At 43.1% G+C, this 21,091-nt stretch overlaps 2 protein-coding genes across 2 annotated transcripts in view; both read right to left on the minus strand.

Moving 5' to 3' along the window:
- LOC141272025 (uncharacterized) overlaps positions 1-19,730 on the minus strand; it is a 37,403-nt gene extending 17,673 nt beyond the window's left edge. The window contains exon 1 of the mRNA XM_073682314.1: positions 18,754-19,730. Coding sequence (XP_073538415.1) covers positions 18,754-19,591 — 838 coding nt within the window. The 5' untranslated portion in view covers positions 19,592-19,730. The remainder of the gene's footprint in view (positions 1-18,753) is intronic.
- LOC141165187 (gastrula zinc finger protein XlCGF66.1-like) lies at positions 2,234-10,587 on the minus strand. The gene is made up of 8 exons (XM_073650822.1): positions 10,533-10,587; positions 7,538-7,683; positions 5,718-5,897; positions 5,511-5,634; positions 5,421-5,429; positions 5,048-5,107; positions 2,439-2,470; positions 2,234-2,263 (listed from the first exon to the last, which is right to left on the minus strand). The coding sequence occupies exons 2-8, from the start codon at positions 7,613-7,615 to the stop codon at positions 2,234-2,236; spliced, it is 513 nt and encodes a 170-aa protein (XP_073506923.1). The 5' UTR covers positions 7,616-7,683; positions 10,533-10,587.
- Positions 19,731-21,091: the final 1,361 nt, after the last annotated feature.

The raw sequence follows: 21,091 nt of genomic DNA on the forward strand, positions 1-21,091 counted from the left end.
GGTGGTGAATAGTTCCTAAGCCTTAGTCTTAGGCTGCGTGCCCACGATGCGTTTTTCATGCGTTTCTGCAGCGGAATTTCCGCAGCGGAAACGCATCAAAAACGCATGGTAATCCGCACCCCATGGTCCCCAATGGCATTCCGCAATGTCAATGCACATGCTGCGGATTTTTCCGCAGCGTTTCTGCAGCGCAAATAAATCCGCAGCATTTTCATTAATTTTGCGGAAGCGCCGCCATTGACTTGCATTGAGACGCATACAATGTGCGTCTGTACATTTGTACAAGCGGATTCTATGCGTCTCTATGTGCGGATGGTACCCAGTTCTGGAGGAGAGGAGACTCTCATCCAGACCTGGGTACCATTCTACCTGTAAAAAAAGAATAAAATAATAAATAAAGTTTATATTCACCTGTCCGGCGGCCCCTGCAGCGCTTCTCCTTCCAGGACCTGAGATGACGTCGCGGTCATGTGACCGCAGACTGTCTCTCGATGTGCCGGCAACCCGGAAGAAGCCAGGACAAGCGCGACAGCACACGCGGCGGGGGATTGGGGGTAAGTATAGCTTTATTTTTTTATTTTTACGGTCACACTGTATATGCTGTTTGCATGGATTTATACAGTGTGACCTAGTTGTCAAGCACTTTCCAAGTGATGCTATCGCCTGGAAAGTGCTTGTCAGTCCGCATGCGGAAACACATGCGTTAACGCATGTGGGTACGCATGTGAATCCGCATGTATTCCGCATGTATTCTGCAGGAAAAACGCATGTACAATCCGCATGCGTTTTTTCTGCCAGGGAGATGCAGAAGTGCTGCAGAAATTTTCTGCTTCATTTCTGCATCGTGGGCACATAGCCTTAGTCTTAAAACTGCTTTAAAAAAAATAAAAATTATGTATCCGGCGGTCGATAGCCTGTTGAGTGTCAAAGATAGAACTCAATGCCTTGACTTTTCAAAATCCGCCTGCAGGAAATCCAGGCATTGGGGTATGCTTGGACAAAGAGGGTTGGGTTAAGCAAAGTGGAAATTACTCTGTATGGCAGGCCTTTGTTAACTATACTGGACTTCTCAGTAACCAGGGAGTCAGAAGGAGATTGCTTGATTTTTGATTGATCACAGGGCCTTGCGAAAGATCTTTTTTTCTGCAGAAAAAAGAAAGGTTCCTCTACTTGCCAACCTTCTCAGAAGAGAGAATCAACTTCTCTTTGATCAATATGGGGCATTGCATTTCCCTCTTGTTATCTTCTGCAGGACTTTCGGTTCAAGTAAATTGGAGGGAAGGCATCAGCAAAGCGGAGTGTCCAATGTTGCTCTAGAGCATTATTGCCACTACGTTGTCCCTAAGAATGAGGGAAATTTTCTATGGTTCTTTCCTGTTTTTCTATTTCTGGAAGACCGCATTTGGACATCAGTTCGGCAGTCAATAGGAGAATAGCCATGGGCAAATCAACAATGAAGTCACTTGACAAGGTCTTCAAATTGAGGAACATTTCACTGGCGACAAAGACATGTGTCGTACATACTCTGGTCTTTTCTGTATTAACGAAGAACAAATTAATCAATCTTGGAACAAATAAAACTAGACATGTCACTTGCAAGGATCACTAGGCTACAACATGCTTATTTTGGACACATTATATGAAGAGAGCAATCACTGGAGAAGGACATCATAGTCGGAAAAATAGAAGGAACAAGACGAAGAGGAAGACAAGCAACCAGACGGCTTGATACAATCTAAGTAAGATTATAGGAGACCCTGGTGGCCCTATTTAGGCTTGCACAAGATTGATCTTCCTGCAGGTCGTTCATCCAACAAATTGCTATGGCTCAAGATCGAGTCGAAGCTCATATGGAGTATCGGCGTACTCAGGAGGAATTGCACAACAAATTGTATGGTTCATTTTCTCCTATTATCCCTTTTGAAAGTTAAATACTTGTGGCCAAAGCAACATTTTAGTGGAAGACATGGTAATTTTCTATTTACTCAGCCTAATGTTATACAATTCTGTGAATCGCCTGAAGGTTACATATGCTCACTGCACCCCTAGATGAATTTCTCAAGAGGTGTAGTTTCCAAAATGGGGTCACTTGTGGGGGTTTCTGCTGTTTTGGCATGTCAGGGGCTTTTCAAACGTGACATGGCGTCCGCTATCTATTCCTGCCAAAACTGCCATTCTGAGCCCCAAACAATGAGAAATGCTGTTTGTTCTCTTGTTCTATGATGTAACCATGTTATGTTGTATTTTCTTCAATAAAACAAGACTAAAAAAAATAAAAAAGTCCGATCAAAACATAAAATTAACTTAATCAAACAGTAATCACCATAGGGATTAAATATATAAATAAACACAAACACCCATGTTCTGGAGTCATCTGGTTTCTCAAAAGAGAAAAAAATAAAATGGAGTAAGTGTCCCCAATATAAACTACATCTCACCACACAGACACAATCCGCACACATCTCCTTCGCTGGAAAAATAAGAAGTTATGAGGCTTAGAAAATGGTGACACAATGTAAGTTTGGTATCACCATATTGACACTGAGCGGGAAATCCTGGCACCAGATCATTTTACATATCAAACAACTTAAAATCAAAACTCAAAAAATAATGGCGGAATTGTGAGGTTTTTACAATATACAGTGCTGCTCATCATTATTGGCACCCCTTCATTTTTTCATAGACTGTACAATGTCTTCAGAAATAAATGGAAATGTACCAAAGTTATATCCTCAGGATTTTTGAATAAGTGGTCAAAATAATACAATAAAACATTGTTTTTCAACTAATATGTTGCAATTTCAAAGAAGAAACAGAATAAACGGCATCTGTAGCAATAAAGGCACCCCTGATTAATACTTGGTTGCACACCCTTTGGCACTGCTGACAGCCTTCAAACGTTTCTTGTAGCCATCATATAAGCTTGCACTTCTTAACTGGAATTTTCTCCCATCTTCCTTTGCAGTTTGTTCAGGCTCTTGAATGTTTGCAGGGTTCTGTCTCCCAATGGCAGATTTCAACTCACTCCAAAGATTTTCAATGGGATTGAGGTCAGGACTCATTGCTGGCCATTTTAAAACAGTCTATTTTTTCTTTTCAACCATTCCTGTGTACTTTTGGATGTGTGCTGTGGGTCATTGTCTTGCTGGAGGACCCATGATCTTCTACTCAAACCAAGTTTTCTTACACTAGGTAGAACATTTTTCGATCTAAAAATCTCTTGATAATTCTCTGATTTCATGATTCCTGTGATACGGTGGTCAAGGCCTCCAGAACCAGACGCAACAAAGCAACCCCACAGCATTATGGATCCTCCACCATGATTAACTGTTGGTAAGGTGTTCTTGTCCTTTTAAACTTCATGTGTCGTCTGTAAACAAACTGTTGCTTTGCATTACCAAAAAGCTCTATTTTTGTTTCATCTGTCCAATGAAGGAGAAGGATTGTGGTTTGTAAACGTACTCTTTGGCAAAGATCAGTCGTTCCTTTTTATGTCTTTTCTTCAGCAGTGCCTTCTTCCTTGGCCTTTGCCCATAAAGCTCTGCTTGGTTTAGTGTGCGGTATATGGTACTTGTTGAAACCATGACCCCAGACTGTTCCAGTTTCTCCTGGATCACTGAAGTCATCATTCATTGGCTAATTCAGGTCACATGGGCACCGACAATTAATCATAGGTGAATCTCTTTTGTGATTTACCACAGGAGAGTCAAAATGTGTTTCCATAAATTAATATAAAGGGTGCCAATACCAGTGACACAGCAAGCTTTAGGTTTTTCTACTTTTTCCCTCCCATTGTTTTTTTTTTTTAATTATTGTTTATCATTTGCTCTTTTATATTTAACACGAGTCTCTATACAAAAAACTGTTTCACTTGATTCATTATTTTTCATGTATTTTTATGTACTTAAACTTCATGACTGCCAGTAATGATGAGCTGGACTGTAATCCAAGTGAATGGTGTCATGTAAAATCTCAGCTCGCCCCGCAGATAACAAGCCTCGTACGACTGTGCGCATACACAAAAAAGTCATGGGTTTTGGAAGAACGGAAGAAAAAGAAAAAAAAGCATAAATATGAAAATTTGTCATAAACGGGTTAAGGATTTTTTTTGCAGCGCTGTGTTCAGGGGCCATAACTTTTTTATACTTTTCAGTCTGCGCAGCCGTACGAGGCCTTGTATGATTTGCATTTTTCAGTTCTGATATTTAGGAATACGTATAACATATATTTTGGGGGTGGAAACAGCAATTCCGCCATTGACTTTCCTCATATTTGCGCCCCTCCCTGTGCGGCAGAAGTAACATCGGGTCCTTATGATTACAGCGACGCCAAATATATACAGATATCATTAGTTTGTTATCGGATTTACAACTTTTCCACAAAAATTCCAGATTTCATGGAGAGAAAATCCTTAGTTCCAAGAGGACGCATTGTCGGATTATTCTTATTCCAGATCAGTCACTGGTTTTAATTTAACCCTTTTTGGATTGATTAACTTTCATAATTTGTTTTGGAAAAAGGGAATTGCTGGTAAAATAATGCAGTAACTTTATTGTCCGGGTTACATTATTTTGGGGTCTGTTTTGTTTTTTTTACTTTGACAAAAAGATCTAAGTTTTGTCAAAATAAAAAGGTTTTCATTTCTTATCCCTGTTCACATTCATGGTTGTTACTAAACGCAGCATCTTAGGGGTAAAGACTAAGATCAGAGTTATCACCACTCCCAATCACTATGGCCGGAGCCCGGCTGTCAGTCGCGGTTATTTGGAGGAACGTCTCCATGTTCGGTATTCTGTCACCAAACACTGACATGAGATTAATAGGAGCTAATGGTTTCTCAGTCACAAATTAGGCCAATTCTTTCCTTCATCAGAACTGACATCAGATGATGAAGAAATCAGCCGCTCACATAACTATAATTCATCTCCCGCTGTATATTATCATCCATATTATAAATGCACGACCTGTGACATCACATATAACAGGATCACATTATTATCTATTCAGATTGTGGCTGAACAGTGAATATTCATCTAAAGCTCCTCACCTGGGCGGTTATCTGTAGGGGTCTCCTCTTTACACCGCTGATCGCCCCTCACATTTCTCTCTGGAGCATTAATATTGTTCAGATCTTTATCCGGATCCAAAAGCTGCAAAACAAATATTGTAAAAGACCCCGATGATTGGAGAAGTCCCCGGGAATAATGGTGAGAAGATCCGGCCATGTCTGTGGTCAGCTGTGATCCTGCCGTCTCCTCCGCTCTCATTACACAAGTATAAAACATCTAATACTGGAGGAGAAGACAAGACTGAACACAAGGAGGTCACAGCCGTCTACACATCATAGGGGAGATCTCCATCTACCTGATGGTCCTGTGCAGGAGGAGGAGCGGGACATCTCTCTGGGGTTGTCCTCTTACTGGAGAGACCTGCAGGAGACACAGACAGGACTGACATCATTATTACATACAGAGAATTATAGGCCGTGTGGATTTAGTCCTGTCTATTACCTGGTGATGTGCGGGGCCGGTGCTCCTCCATCATCACCTCCTTGTACCGATCCTTGTGTCCTTCTAGATACTCCCACTCCTCCATGGAGAAATAGACGGTGACGTCCTGACACCTTATAGGAACCTGACACACACAATGATACCGTCATCACCCAGAATCCTCCAGTGCTGTCCTGTATAATGTCCCAGCATTCCCAGCAGTGTCACCTCTCCAGTCAGCAGCTCAATCATCTTGTTGGTGAGTTCTAGGATCTTCTGGTCATTGATGTCCTCATGTATCCGGGAGTGAGGTGGAGGCCCCGGGATTGGGCTCAGGGTTCCTCCCCGTCCTTCAGACACAGGGGTCTGACAGCGATCACTAGAGGTCTTCTTCACCACTGTGTAATCCTGAGTGTGGAGACATTAATAATATCACTACAAACATTTCCAGAGTCCATCACCTCTCCGGTCATATCACCTGTTATTCCCATAGATAATGATGTCATGTGATGACATCAGAACCTCTCACCTCTCCGGTCATATCACCTGTTATTCCCATAGATAATGATGTGATGTGATGACATCACAACCTCTCACCTCTCCGGTCATATCACCTGTTATTCCTATAGATAATGATGTGATGTGATGACATCAGAACCCAGGGCCGGCTCCAGGTTTTCGTGGGCCCTGGGCGAAAGAGACTCAGTGGGCCCCTTTAGCACATACTACGATTCATGATGCAAAGATAAGGTAGAGGAATCTAGGTATAGTACAATGCCAAAGATTTCACTTACTTCTTACATTACATGAGTGATATCTATTGTAAATTCTACAATATCTCAGAAACCGGCGAATCCTCGCAGTGCATAGTGCTGACCGGACAGTATAGTCCTCCATACAGTATTATGGGCCCCATATAATGCTCCATATAGAATAATGGATCCCATATAATACTCCATACAGAATAATGGACCCCATATAATGCTCCATACAGAATAATGGACCTCATATAACACTCCATACAGGATACTAGCCCCCACAGAATGCTCCATACAGAATACTGGCCCCCATACAATGCTCCATACAGAATACTGGACTCCATAAAATGCTCCATACAAAATACTGGCCCCCATAAAATGCTCCATACAGAATACTGGCCCCCATATAATGCTCCATACAGAATACTGGCCCCCATATAATGCTCCATACACAATACTGGCCCCCATATAATGCTACATACAGAATACTGGCCCCCATATAATGCTCCATATAGAATACTGGCCCCCATAAAATGCTCCATACAGAATACTGGCCCCCATAAAATGCTCCATACAGAATACTGGCCCCCATATAATGCTCCATACAGAATACTGGCCCCCATAAAATGCTTCATGCAGGATGGGCCCCATATAATGCCCCATGCAGGCTGGGCCCCATATAATGCTCCATGCAGGCTGGGCCCCATATAACGCCCCATGCAGGCTGGGCCCCATATAACGCCCTATGCAGGCTGGGCCCCATATATTCCTCCATGCAGGCTTAGCCCCATATATTCCTCCATGCATACTGGGCCCCATATAATACCCCATGCCTCCATACTTAAAAAAAAAATCAAATACCTCACCTCTCCCGCTGCTCTGCTCCACTCCGGACTCCTCAGCGTCGCCGCCTTCCCGCTCACTGTGCTGTGACTGCTCAGAAGAGGGCGCGCTGGAAAGACGTCATCGCGCCCTCTGACCTGAGACGTCACAGTCAGGAGACACGGAAGAGACAGGTCCTGCGGAGGAACGGGGAGAGGTAAGTATTGTGATGGGGCCCTGAGCTAGTGGGGGGGGCCCCAGTCGCGGGCGCTGGCATCAGACTCCTCCGTTCACAGGCCGCTTAGTGCGCCGGGGTGCCCGACGGCAGGTGGGCTCCCCGCCTGCTCAGGGCCCCAGCACTTGCCCGGGTGCTGATGCCGGTCCTGTCAGAATCTCTCACCTCTCCGGTCATGTCACCTGTTATTCCCATAGATAATGATGTCATGTGATGACATCAGAACCTCTCACCTCTCCGGTAAGATGGAAGATTATCTCCAGGGTGAGGTTTATTATCCTCTCCACCATCTTGTCTCTGTCCTTATTCATACTCAACAGATCAATCAGGAAGATTCTTGCAGAGACGTTATCATCAGAGGATCCTTGATTGTAGGAACCTGAATGGAAAAAAGACGAGACGATAAAAACAACATAAACTTCATAGTAAGGAAAGGAAAAACGTTTAAAAACTAACCGCCATTTTTACCCTATGCCTCTAGGCGGCGCCGTTCTTTCACTGTGTGTGGACAGTGACATTGTCCTATTTAACATTAGTGTGACAGGGATTTGTGGTGCCGCCCAGCAGGGAATCTATGTCTTACTGCAGAGCGCTGGTTATCAGTTGTAGTCAGCTCTCTGCTCTCGGCCCTGGGTGGAGGCAAATCCTGTTCAACCCCCAGCAGCTACTTTTAACTGCCAGTTATAAATTGGTACGGACCCTGATCTGCTGCTTTGTCACCCGGAATCTTCCAGTTCTTAGTTTCTCACTTTGTCCTGTAGTCTGTCCCGGACTTTGACTTCCTGGTTTTGATTGGTCATGACACCTATTCTCTGCCAGCTCACTCCACCGGCCAGCAGCTACTCCATGGACGTCACCCAGGGGGCCCTGCGTGAGTCCAGATCCCGTACAGGAATTACAGTCCACAGAGGCCCTAATAAGAGCAGCCAGGCTTCACATCCGGGGAAGGAGAGCAGCAGCGGTACTAGCAAGAAGCAGAGGAAGGAGCGACAGAGGCAGAACAGAGGAGATCACACAGCGAGGAGGAGAGGAGAACACGGCTCCCAGAGCTGTCATTATGGAGAGTCCAAATACTGGTGTGACGGAAACAGTGAGGAAATGACGCTGGTACAGACCAGGTCCTGGCAGCCAGGGCTGTGGAGTCGCTATAGTCAGATAAATTTTTATTAATTTAAAGATAGGATAATAAAATACATCTTCAGTACAATAATTTCACATTTTCTTATTATCAAAAAGAACCCCTCACCCACCCTCCCTCCACTTTTACGGACGACAATAAACCCTTATTGTTATATAACATATGTTTCAACGTCTTATAATCATTACAATGTGTTTTATAATGTAATGTAGTCATCGGATTCTTTCCTCCAAAAGCATTATCACTAACACACCTTCCATGGTGCCCATAGGTTGTCACTGAGTTTGGCATTTTTCCTTTTTAAATAAATTTTTTCCTCCATCCGTACCACATAATCCACCTGCCTTAAGTACTCTTGTCTAGAGGGAGGTTCCGGTCGCACCCAATATCTAGCTATTACTTTCCTAGCTGCATATAAAAGTCTGGCAATTGCCAGTTTTGTGACATCATTCCCCACAAGTTCCTCCACATATCCCAGCAAGCAAACTACTGGATCTCTAGGAATTATACAGTGATATCGTCCTTCAATTAGGCCAGCTACTTCAGACCAATAGTTTGCAAGTTTTGGGCAACTCCACATAACATGTAATATATCAGCATTTTCTCACCCACATCTTGGGCAATCCGAATTCTCCCGTACCCCTATCCTGAACAAAAAATCGGGTGATCTATATGCTCTACGTACAAGAAGTAACTGGGACATTCTGGCAGGTTCATTTAGAGACAAGTTAGGAATGTATTCCAAAATGGATTCCCACCTGTCATCTTCAATGGTACCAGCGTCTGCTTCCCACCTCTCCCTCGCCAAAACAGGATAGTTCAATAGAAAGGTGTGAAGCAGATCAGCATACACCCTAGATATGACGCCTGCTGTACATCCCCCCATAGAAATATAATCAATAACAATATCCTTTTGAACAGACAGGTTCTTGATTTTCCTTTGCTTAATAAACGCATGCTTAACCTGTGTATACTGATAGCTGTGTCCGTCTAATAAATGAAATTCCTCTTTTAGCATCTCTAAGGTTTTGATGTTTTGGTTATCCATCAGTTGGTAAATGTACTGTATACCCCTTACCACCCATCCTCTCAGCTCTCCTATCTTATAAAATTCTCCTAAATTTTCGTCATCCCAAATAGGAGTATACATAGACATTCCCACTATACCTCTAATCCTCTTCACCCTCATCCACAGTTTATGGACTAAGCCACATGTCGGGTATGACCTGCCTTTCTTCCCAAAAAGTCCCAATTCTAGGCCCACCACCAATGGACCCTTTTTAAGATGAGCTTCCAAAACCACCTGGATAGTCCCCTTTGCCGCCTTCAGTGCCCACCCTCTAATATGCTGGGTCTGTGCTGCCAAAAAGTATATCCACGGGTTTGGTAAGGTGAGACCCCCCTCTTCTTTTGGCCTCTGGAGAGTCTCCAGCTTATTCCTGGGTTGACCTCCACCCCAAACCAGATCCCTAAATATTGAATTAATACGCTGGAACACCGCCCGAGGAATCCACACAGGGGAGTTATGTAAAACATATAGCAAGGCTGTGGAGTCGTTAAGCCAAACCTCCAACTCCACGACTCCGACTCCCTCATACACGGCTCATGTTTAAGTGATAAATGTACTGTAGCACAGATTCATCTCAGCTAAAAGATCAGGAATAGGACAGACATTTATAGGACATTTCATACCTTTCCCAAATTCTTATGAAAAAATATTCCCCACAAACTACATTGAACTACTGTACACAATTTATTATATATTTTAGGAGTTGGAGTCGGTCCATTTTATACAGACTCCACCAAAATGGACACCGACTCCACAGCCTTGCTGGCAGCCGAGCAAAGGAATACTGGACCGCTCACCAGGATCCCTGAGGGGCCACACTGAAGCCACGTGACAGTGAGGAAGGTACAGGAGATTCCTGGGGCGCTAAAGACCGAATACAACACCAGTCATGTGACATCAGATGTAATCCACAACCACACAAACAATAACTACAACTCATCCACAATAATCATCATCCAGCTCCAAACTAGCCGTTCACAAAGGGTTAATAATCTCCAAAAATATGAGCCCACAGACATACCTCCGCCTGCAGAGCCGGGCACCACTGTGTGCTTACAGGACCTGTGTGATGTCACAGTCATATGATCAGTAACATGATTAGGGGTGAGCGCTCCAGGGTTCTCTGCTCAGTGTCTGCAGGACTGTGCTGTGCTGGATGATGTATAGCAGGGGTGCACAACATTTTTTGTGTCCAAGGGCCACATTGTCATACTGAACCAATCCAAAGAGCCACAAAAATATTAAAGGGGTATGTACATGAATAGATCTGCAGAAACAAGTTTTGAGTATTTGAGGAGGATTTGCAGCAGAAACTCAAAATCTCCTCATAAGCTCAAAAATAAATTTTGAGGCTTTTTCATTTTTAACAAGAAGCACGGTATGAATTGCTACATGATCAGAACCACCGTCAGTACATAAATGCAGTGCCAGAACCACTCTCAGTACATAAACACATCATCAAGCTTAGCACAGTGATCAATTGCAGTTTCAGGTCAGCCCCATATACCGTGGGTACGGAAAGTATTCAGAACCCTTTAAATTTTTCACTCTTTGTTTCATTGCAGCCATTTGGTAAATTCTAAAAAGTTCATTTTTTTCTCATTAAAGGACACTCTGCACCCCATCTTGACTGAAAAAAAAAACAGAAATGTAGAAATTTTTGCAAATTTATTAAAAAAGAAAAACTGAAATATCACATGGTCATAAGTATTCAGACCCTTTGCTCAGTATTGAGTAGAAGCCCCCTTTTGAGCTAGTACAGCCATGAGTCTTCTTGGGAATGATGCAACAAGTTTTTCACACCTGGATTTGGGGATCCTCTGCCATTCTTCCTTGCAAATCCTCTCTAGTTCCGTCAGGTTGAATGGTGAACATTGGTGGACAGCCATTTTCAGGTCTCTCGAAAGATGCTCAATTGGGTTTAGGTCACAGCTCTGGCTGGGCCAGTCAAGAATGGTCACAGAGTTGTTTTGAAGCCACTCCTTTGTTATTTTAGCTGTGTGCTTAGGGTCATTGTCTTGTTGGAAGGTGAAACTTCGGCTAAGTCTGAGGTCTAGAGCACTCTGGAAGAGGTTTTCATCCAGGATATCTCTGTACTTGGCCGCATTCATGTTTCCTTCAATTGCAACCAGTCATCCTGTCCCTGCAGCTGAAAAACAGCCCCATAGCATGATGCTGCAACCACCATGTTTCACTGTTGGGATTGTATTCTGCAGGTGATGAACAGTGCCTGGTTTTCTCCACACATACCGCTTAGAATAATCAGCAAAAAGTTCTATCTTTGTCTCATCAGATCAGAAAATCTTATTTCTCATAGTCTGGGAGTCCTTCGTGTGTTTTTTTAGCAAACTCTATGCGGGCTTTCATAAGTCTTGCACTAAGGAGAGGCTTCCGTTGGGCCACTCTGCCATAAAGGCCCGACTGCATCTCCCATCTCCCTACTGAATCTCTGGAGCTCAGCCACAGTGTTCTTGGGGTTCTTCTTTACCTCTCTCACCAAGGCTCTTCTCTCACGATTGCTCAGTTTGGCTGGATGACAAGGTCTAGGAAGACTTCTGGTGGTCCCAAACTTCTTCCATTTAAGGATTATGGAGGCCACTGTGCTCTTAGGAACCTTGAGTACTGCAGAAATTCTTTTGTAACCTTGGCCAGATCTGTGCTTGCCACAATTCTGTCTCTGAGCATCTTGGGCAGTTCCTTTGAGCTCATGATTCTCATTTGGTCTGACATGCTCTGTGAGCTGTGAGGTCTTATATAGACAGGTGTGTGCCTTTCCAAATCAAGTCCTATCAGTTTAATTGAACACAGCTGGACTCCAATGAAGGAGTAGAACCATCTCAAGGAGGATCACAAGGAAATGGACAGCATGTGACTTAAATATGAGTTTCTGAGCAGAGGGTCTGGATACTTATAACCATGCGATATTTCAGTTTTTCGTTTTTAATACATTTGCAAAAATTTCTACATTTCTGTTTTTTTTTCATATCATATGGTGGCCTGCGCATCAGCTCCAAATTAATATCAGACAGATGGATTACATGTACATGCCATGTTTCCTATCTATGGAAAGCTAAAATCATGATAGGAAATATGGCATTAATATCTCCCACCTGGGACCTCTAGGTGGGGAGATATCCTGAAAATCGGGGTCCCAAAATTTTTTGGGCCCTAACTGCATCCCATTCACCAGCCCCAATCTGAGGTCATCCAGGGGAGGTATGTGTGCGTGACTTCAATCTAATAAATACAGATCTTGAATTATAATCATTGTCAGTCCTGGAACACACAGTTCGCTGTAGTTCTGTACCATTTTCCTTCCTTCCGCTAAGATCTGCGCCATTTCTGTGACACAGGTTTAGTACTTTTCTTTTGTTATCCCTTTTTATTTTAGGTAATTGTATATACTGTATTGTTTTGTCCCCTTTTGTAATATCTTTTGTATATTTTTATAAACACTGCCTACTTTTCGAATTAAATATATAAAATTTAATAGCTTTGTTCCTCTTGCTCTATAAACCATATTCCTGAAACCAAATGCTACCTGTAAAGCATATACAATCAGCCTGTATAAACGATTGGTCGTGGCAGCTATTTTTTTGGGGGTTATTGCGGAGTTTGGCAGTGACTGCATCGGTGTACATTTATATATTACGTGCATTGGAAGCTGAGGTGTATATACTATACGCTCACTGTGAGCTGCCCGACATCCGGCCTAGTAGCGAAAGCAACCGTGGCCTCGTCCATCAATCGGCAGTGTCATAGAAAATATTAAAATCATTACAGAGGGACATTTCCCCCTCCTTTTTCTTCTCACCGATTTCCAGTAAGGAAACAAGATATTGCAATCTCCTAAACTTAGACAATAGACTAAAACAAGTAGGAAATTGGATGCGGCTGAATAGTGAACCATCTTAGTTAACATGCAAGAGCACCTTTTAGGACAAAAGACCCCAGCAGTACTAACAACGATGTGTATTGCGCATAGACAAAGAGTTATAGTTTGAACAGGTAATAGAGACAGGAGAAGTCTTTTCAAAGAGTTGGACAACAAAGGAGCAGTTCCTCTGCTGCAGATATTCCCTGCCGGGAGTTCCAACTGCTACATGAGGAGTTTGTCTCCTGCTAGGCCTGCTGCGGCTCTCAGTGCTGCTGCGGCTCTCAGTGCTGCTGCGGCTCTCAGTGCTGCTGCTGCTCTCAGTGCTGCTGCTGCTCTCGGAGCTGCTGCTCTTGGCTTAGGACCAGGTGTTTAATCAGCTCCTCCATTTTGTCTGACTGCTGTTCCATCCCTCTAGCCGCCTTTACCCAGGACATGCAGCTTTCTGTAGCAGCTACACGTGTTCCTGAAGCATTGCCTGCGTTAGATACACCAATTGTGATTGATCTGCTCTGTGGTAGATGCTGGTTCACACACAGGATTCAGATCGTTGATTCAAAACAAACAGGCGGTTTATTAAAAATTGATAAACTGACAGGGTTAACCAAACTCAAATAGCCTCTTCTAGTTACAAAAAGATATAACAGCACAAAAAATGGGAAAATAATCAGTCCATTTAAAGTACAAGCTCACCCGTTTAAATGACAGTCCTTTTCTCTCTGACTCTAGCAGATCTGAGCAGCACATGCAAGGTCTCCCCACCTTGCAAACACATAGCCACAGTGAGACAGCTTCAGCTGCCTTAAATCAGACATTCCAAGACCTGGACTGGAGGTAAGAGAGCAGCCTATCCCACCCAGCTCTTTCAGCTGCTTGTAAAACCAGGACCCATAATCAGGGCCTATTAAACACCTCTCAGCACTATGTGTGCTGGAGCCTGCTTCTCCGGGTCCTACACCACCAAGGCTTTGCACCTTGGGGACAAATACCTCCCATCCACGACCTGTCTAGCTGCCACCTTCCAGTAATGCTTTAATTACCTTTAGTAATGCTTTAGTGCATATAGGTGCATATAGGACTAAATAGTGCTTTAGTCCATATAGGACTAAATAGTCAATAGGTTGACTATGAGCAGCTGAACAGCTTCTCACCATATCATATATGGGGATACCATATCTCCACCCCTGGGTGTGGTTCACTTGGTAAAATTAGACCTGTATGCCTCATACATGCTGTGTATATGGAGGTGTGCAGATCTCCTGGATTGAGTGCCTATGCTAAAGGACTAAGAAACAGGACTCTAAGCTAGGTGGGCTAACCAGCACTATTATATCGACTTATTACTTTATGTTTTACTTTATGCTGGACAAGGGCTGTATTTAAGTTTTCCTGTGGTGTGGTTTATGAGAACTGAAATAAACCATCTGGACTTTAAATAGAAACGGTTCCTGTGATACCTCAAATCGCTACCAAGTGAGTAGCATTGTTACATTTGGTGTTAGAAGTGCGGGCAGCGTTCCCAGATGGCCAGAGGTACTGAGTCCCATGAGGTCGGCGTGGTCCAGGATTTATTGCACCCAATTATCATTGGCCGGGACTTTGTGTTGTTTTGGGACTGGTGGGGGAGGGGAGGAGACCTTTATTGCATCGGTAAGACACAGGTTGGCCCTAAAGAAGTCTCAGCAACCCCAGAGCCTGACGGTTTCCCTTCTATATAATGGTCGGAGATGAGGAGGTAGTATCCCCGGTAGCTGACATTCCTGAGATGGGGTGACGAAAGAAAATTTTGGGTCAGCCCAACATAGGGACCTAACTCTAAAAGAATCGCTCAATAATGTAACTGTTATAAACAGCATAACACAGGAGCCGGGGGCCAACACCAGATTTCCTCATTTTATGATTAGTGGGGACTAATTGTACCGGGTTACTAAGGTCAGAGAGGAAACAGTGGAGCAACTGTTGGTACCAGGACCCTATAGACGGAGGTTGTTGGACAGAGCCCATTCACATGCCTTGGGTGGCCATCTGGGTGTCGACAAAACCCAAGAATGGGTCAGGTGGAGGTTTTAATGACCCAGATATCACCTGGAAATCCTAAGGTATTACAAGTCATGTCCCACCTGCCAGTTAACCGCTCCCATCTCTCACTTCCGTAATCCCATTGTGCCACTACCCATCAAGGCATGACAAAAAGGGACCCATGTTGAAACTCTATGTTTGCTGGTTAAGCCAAAAGGTGACATTGAAGACGTCACAATAGCCGAGACCCTGTCGAAAGCCCAAAAACAGCAATGTAACGAATTGCTTCAGCAAAACTGGAACCTGTTCTAAGATTTGCCGGGGTGCAGAGATGTCAAAGAACACAAGGTTCTGATGGAACCCCATGTGTGGGGGAATTTGAAACTCTACCGAATTCCAGAGCCTGCCGAGAACTAATCTCCAAGGAAGTGAAGCGTATGCCGAATCTTGGAGTCATTGAGGAATCTAAGAGCCAGTGGTCTAACCCGATTGTCCTTGATCCAAAACCCGATGGAGAATGGAAATTCTGTAATGATTATCGGAAGCTGAACAAAATCTCCAAGATCTGTGTATATCCTTTGCCGCGTGTCGATGAGCTGATAGAGAGACTTGGGCCGGCAAGGTACATAACCACCTTGGATCTAACAAAGGAATATTGGCAAATCCCCATGTCACAAGAAGCCAAGGAGAAGACGGCTTTCTCTACGCCAGACGGTTGATTTCAATATGTCAGGATGCCGTTCAGACTGCAGGGAACTCCGGCCACCTTCCAGAGGGCCATGGACCGGATCCTCACACCACATAAGAATTATTTTGTGGCATACCTGGCCGACATCGTAATCTTCAGCCCAGATTAGGAAAGTCATCATGGAAAGGTCCACACAGTGTTTGATGCGCTCAGGAAGGTGGGATTCTTTATAAATCCAAAAAAAGTGCCATGGCGAAAGAGTAAGCCAAATACCTTGGATATGTAGTAGGTAGAGACGAAATCAAACCCCAGATCATTAAAGTGGACGCAATCTAGAACTGGCCAAAACCACCAAGAAAATTTGGGCCTTTCTGGGAATCATGGGGTAACTACAGGAAGTTCATTACAAACTTTGTCATGGTGGCCGCACCCTTGATCGACCTCCTTAAGGGGACAAAATCAGTCATGGACAAATGGACGTCTGAGGTGGAGACGGCCTTTTAAGAACTGAAAGTGGCTCTGTGTAAGCAGCCTGTCCTAATTACCCCTGCCATTAATAAGAAATTTGTACTGCAAACGGACACCTCAGAAGTAGGGATAGGAGCGGTCCTCTCTCAGAAGATACACGGAGAGGAGCATCCTGTTCTCTTCCTGAGTAGGAAACTGCATGTGAGAAAAATTATTCCATTGTAGAAAACAAATGCCTAGCCATAAAGTGGGGGGTGGACACATTGAGATACTATTTCTTAGGGCGAGAATCCTACCTCTTGAAGCTCATCAAGAGAATGCCAAGAGTGTGCAAAGCAGTCATCAAAGCAAAAGGTGGCTACTTTGAAGAACCTAGAGTATAAGACATATTTTCAGCTGTTTCACACTTTTTTGTTAAGTATATAATTCCACATGTGTTAATTCATAGTTTTGATGCCTTCAGTGTGAATGTACAATTTTCAAAGTCATGAAAATACAGAAAAATCTTTAAATGAGAAGGTGTGTCCAAACTTTTGGTCTGTCCTGTATATATATATATATATATATATATATATATATATATATATATATATACATACATACATACATACATTTACACACACACACGCACATATAATTTGTCAATGCTGATGTTAAAATAAGAAAAAAATGTCCCCAGAAAATGCTGGGCTATCAGTCACCCTGCTGTGGGCGTGCTCCCACTGCACAGTAGCAATGATTGACAGCAGTCCTGGACTAGTTTGCTGACTGCAGGAAAGGACGATTAAACCTAATAACACACATTTATTTTTTGGGCAGGGGTGGACATATCATATGTGCATCAGGTTCAGCTGCACATTGGCCAAGTAGTGTAGGAAGGCTCAGGGAGTAGGGAGGCTTAGGGGGTAGGGAGGCCCAGGACTCCCCGCTGTGTCTGTCTCTGGTCAGTATATGATTTAATATATAGTTAATTATTTTTTTTAAGTGGTATATGTCCTGACACTAAAACTCACAGCTTGATGAATGGCGTGAAGCCAAGACTCAAGTCCTGCACAGGGGCCCTTCAAAGTCAGTGTCCTCCCCTGGGTAAATAGAGATATAGCCTTTTTGTACTGAGTTCTACAATTACAGTGATGCCCAATTTATACTGTTTATTTTTATGTTTTAATACGTTTGCACAGGAAAATAATGAAAAAAATATTTTTTTTTCTGCATCATATTCAGAGCCATTTTTCTGAGAACAGAGCTCAATAGGAGCTTCTTTTTTTGTATAACGAGCTTTATTTTTATTGTTATAATTTTTGAGTACATACGTCTTTACAATCATTTTATGTGAGGTGCACAAAAATGGTGACTCTTGAGCCCCAAGACAACAAACTGTGATTTCTAAAACATTTTCCGCATTCTGGGCATGGATACGGCTCCTCCACTGTGTGAGTTCCTTGATGCTCATTAGTCTGTGCTAATGAGATGAGCAGATGATTGTAAAAGTGATTTACTATATGATGATCGCCATACACGACCTAACGCTGAAGTCAGTCAAGAATTTACATGAAACGATTATTGTGCACAAATAATTGTTTATTCATTCGTCATTTACAGGTGTTGTTATGGAAACGACCTCCATTTCCATTGCATAATTAATAAGCTTGAAATTATTTTTCATTACATTACACAAAAATTATGAACGGTAATTTTTTTTTACCACATAAATAAAAAAAATATACTATACATGTTTGTTAACTGCGTACTCGCTCTGACCTGGGGAATCATATTGCCAGGTCAGTGTTACCGTATAGTGAAAATAGTAAATAAAATACCCCAAAAAAGTTTTTTTGTGGAATTGCACTCGTTTTTGCAGTTGCAAAGCAGTTGGAATTTTTTCCTGTTTTCCAGTACACTATATGGTAAAATGAACAAGCCCTCATACGACTAAATTTACAGAAAAAAAAAATAGTTATGGCTCTTGGAAGAAGGGGAGTAAAAAACAGTGGAAATGCAAACATGGAAATTGGCCATGTCAGGAAGGGGTTAAAGCTATATAATGTTTTTCACATTCTGAACCTGAAAGTGTTTTTTCCTGTGTAAATTCTCTGATATTTAACAAGATCTGATCTAACAGTGAAACATTTCCCACATTCTAAACATGAAGCTGGCTTCCCTCTGTGTGAGATCTTTCATGTCTAACAAGACCTAATTTATGAGTAAAACATTTTCCACATTTTGGGCATGAGTATGGCTTCTCCCCTGTGTGAATTCTTTGATGTGTTAAGAGATGTTGTTTCTGGGTAAAACATTTCCCACATTCTGAACATGAAAACGGCTTCTCTCCTGTGTGAATTTTCTGATGTTTAACAAGATCTGATTTCACAGTAAAGCATTTTCCACATACCTGACACGAAAATGGCTTCTCCCCTGTGTGATATTTTTGATGTCTAATAAGAGTGGGTTTACAGTTAAAACACTTTCCACATTCTGAACATGAAAATGGCTTCTCCCCCGTATGAATTTTCTGATGTTTAACAAGATCTCGTTTCATGGTAAAACTTTCTCCACATTCTGAACATGAAAAGGGCTTCTCCCTTGTGTGATTTCTTTGATGTCTAATAAGAATAGGTTTACAGTTAAAACATTTCCCACATTGTGAACATGAGTATGGCTTCTCCCCTGTGTGAATTCTCTGATGTTTCTCAAGATCTCGTTTCATGGAAAATCTTTCTGCACATTCTGAACATGAAAATGGCTTCTCCCCTGTGTGAATTCTTTGATGTCCAATAAGAGTTTGTTTCTGATTGAAACATTTTCCACATTCTGAACATGAGAATGGCTTCTCCCCTGTGTGACTTTTATGATGTCTAATAAGATTATGCTTCTGGTTAAAACTGATCCCACATTCTGAACAAGAAAACGGTTTCTCCCCTGTGTGGCTTCTATGATGTATAACCAGTTGTGATTTCCAATCAAAACATTTCCCACACTCTGAACATGAATACGGCTTCTCCACTGTGTGAATTCTCTGATGTCTAACCATACCTGATCTTGTGGTAAAACATTTGCCACATTCTGTACATAAATATGGCTTTTCCCCTATGGAAACTTTTTGACGTTCAACACCCAATCGGTAACTTGTATTTTGCTTTACAGTCTGTGATGAATCAGGAGATAGGATCTGTTGAACAGGATCAGATGGTACATTTTGGATATGAGGGGTGGAGGGTATATCTTCAATATTGGCATTTTTCTCATATGCATATTGAATAATCCTACAATCATCTGCATTAACATGTGAAGATTTTGGATGTTCCTCTGAGCTCCCGGTACAGTCATCTGCAAAGAATAAAAACTGATTATATTATTTTATAGCAATATAACCTAATATTACAATTGTACTGACGTTTTATGACATTACAATTGAGAAGTATTCAGTTAAAAACTAAAATATTGGTTGCAAAATGGATTAGAATCTCAGAGCAGGGACCACTAGGTCACAATGTTATGATAACAGGTTTTTCTGTTGCAGTTTTCTACTTCTGTATTGAAGACATCTTCATGTTTTATATGTCTTGTAACGCCAGCGCCTCTGCCTTCTGCCTCTCTCCCTCGGCAGAGGTGCAGACTCCGCTACCGCCGCGGCCCCCGACCGGAATGTCCTGCTCCGACTTCCTCCCCTCGCTCTGATGCTGCCCGGGGTACACACATGGCGTGCAGATCCCCGGGCACTGTGCTTAGGGTGCGTGCACTCTCTGCCTCTTAAAGGGGCTGTGCGCTCACCGCCCTAAAGTGTCCCCGGCCAATGGCCGGCGGACAATGACTATTTAAGGCACCTATTGTCACGGGTGTGATAGTCTTCCTGCTGTTGGCTGCAGGAGATCTCTTCATTTGACATTACATACATCTTAGATCTGTCTCAACTCGAGGATCCAGCGCCTACCTTCCTCTTGCTAATTAACACTCTGTCTCCACTCCCTCTGTCCTTAGTGTCTGGGATCCCTTCCCCTCATCCCTTCGTGTTGCACTTTGTCTTTCCTACACTGTGCGTGACATTATCACTGGCCGTGCACATTAAGAGAAAAAACAAAAAACTGACACTTGGGTTTAACCACTTTATAGCTCATATCGTACTAATATGTATCTGCGCCATGGGACTTAAGAGCCAGATACGTATTCGTACGTCATGGTGATTTCACCTGCACACAGGCTGTGAGGGCGCAATCGCCGCCGGGTGTCAGCTGATCGTCTCAGTTGACACCCGGTTCTATGTGCAAGGAGTGGTCCCGCACCGCTCCCTGCACATTAACCCCCAAAATTCTGCGATCGAAGTTGATCACAGCATTCCGGAGGTAAGCGCCAGGACTCACCTCTTCCCCGGTGTCCCACGCCGTCTGAGGCCGGGTCCCGTGGTTGTAATGGTGACCCGGATGTCGTCATGACAACATCCGGGTCACCAGATTGCAGGAAGATACTTTGATCAGGCGCAGTGCACGATCAAAGTCTCTGCTGCTTGCAGCGCTGACAGGCTGCATATAGCATA

This window comes from Phyllobates terribilis, unplaced genomic scaffold, assembly GCF_046119375.1.
Source record: "Phyllobates terribilis strain yellow unplaced genomic scaffold, ASM4611937v1 Scaffold_1__5_contigs__length_1240528914, whole genome shotgun sequence".
Taxonomy (NCBI): Eukaryota; Metazoa; Chordata; class Amphibia; order Anura; family Dendrobatidae; genus Phyllobates; species Phyllobates terribilis.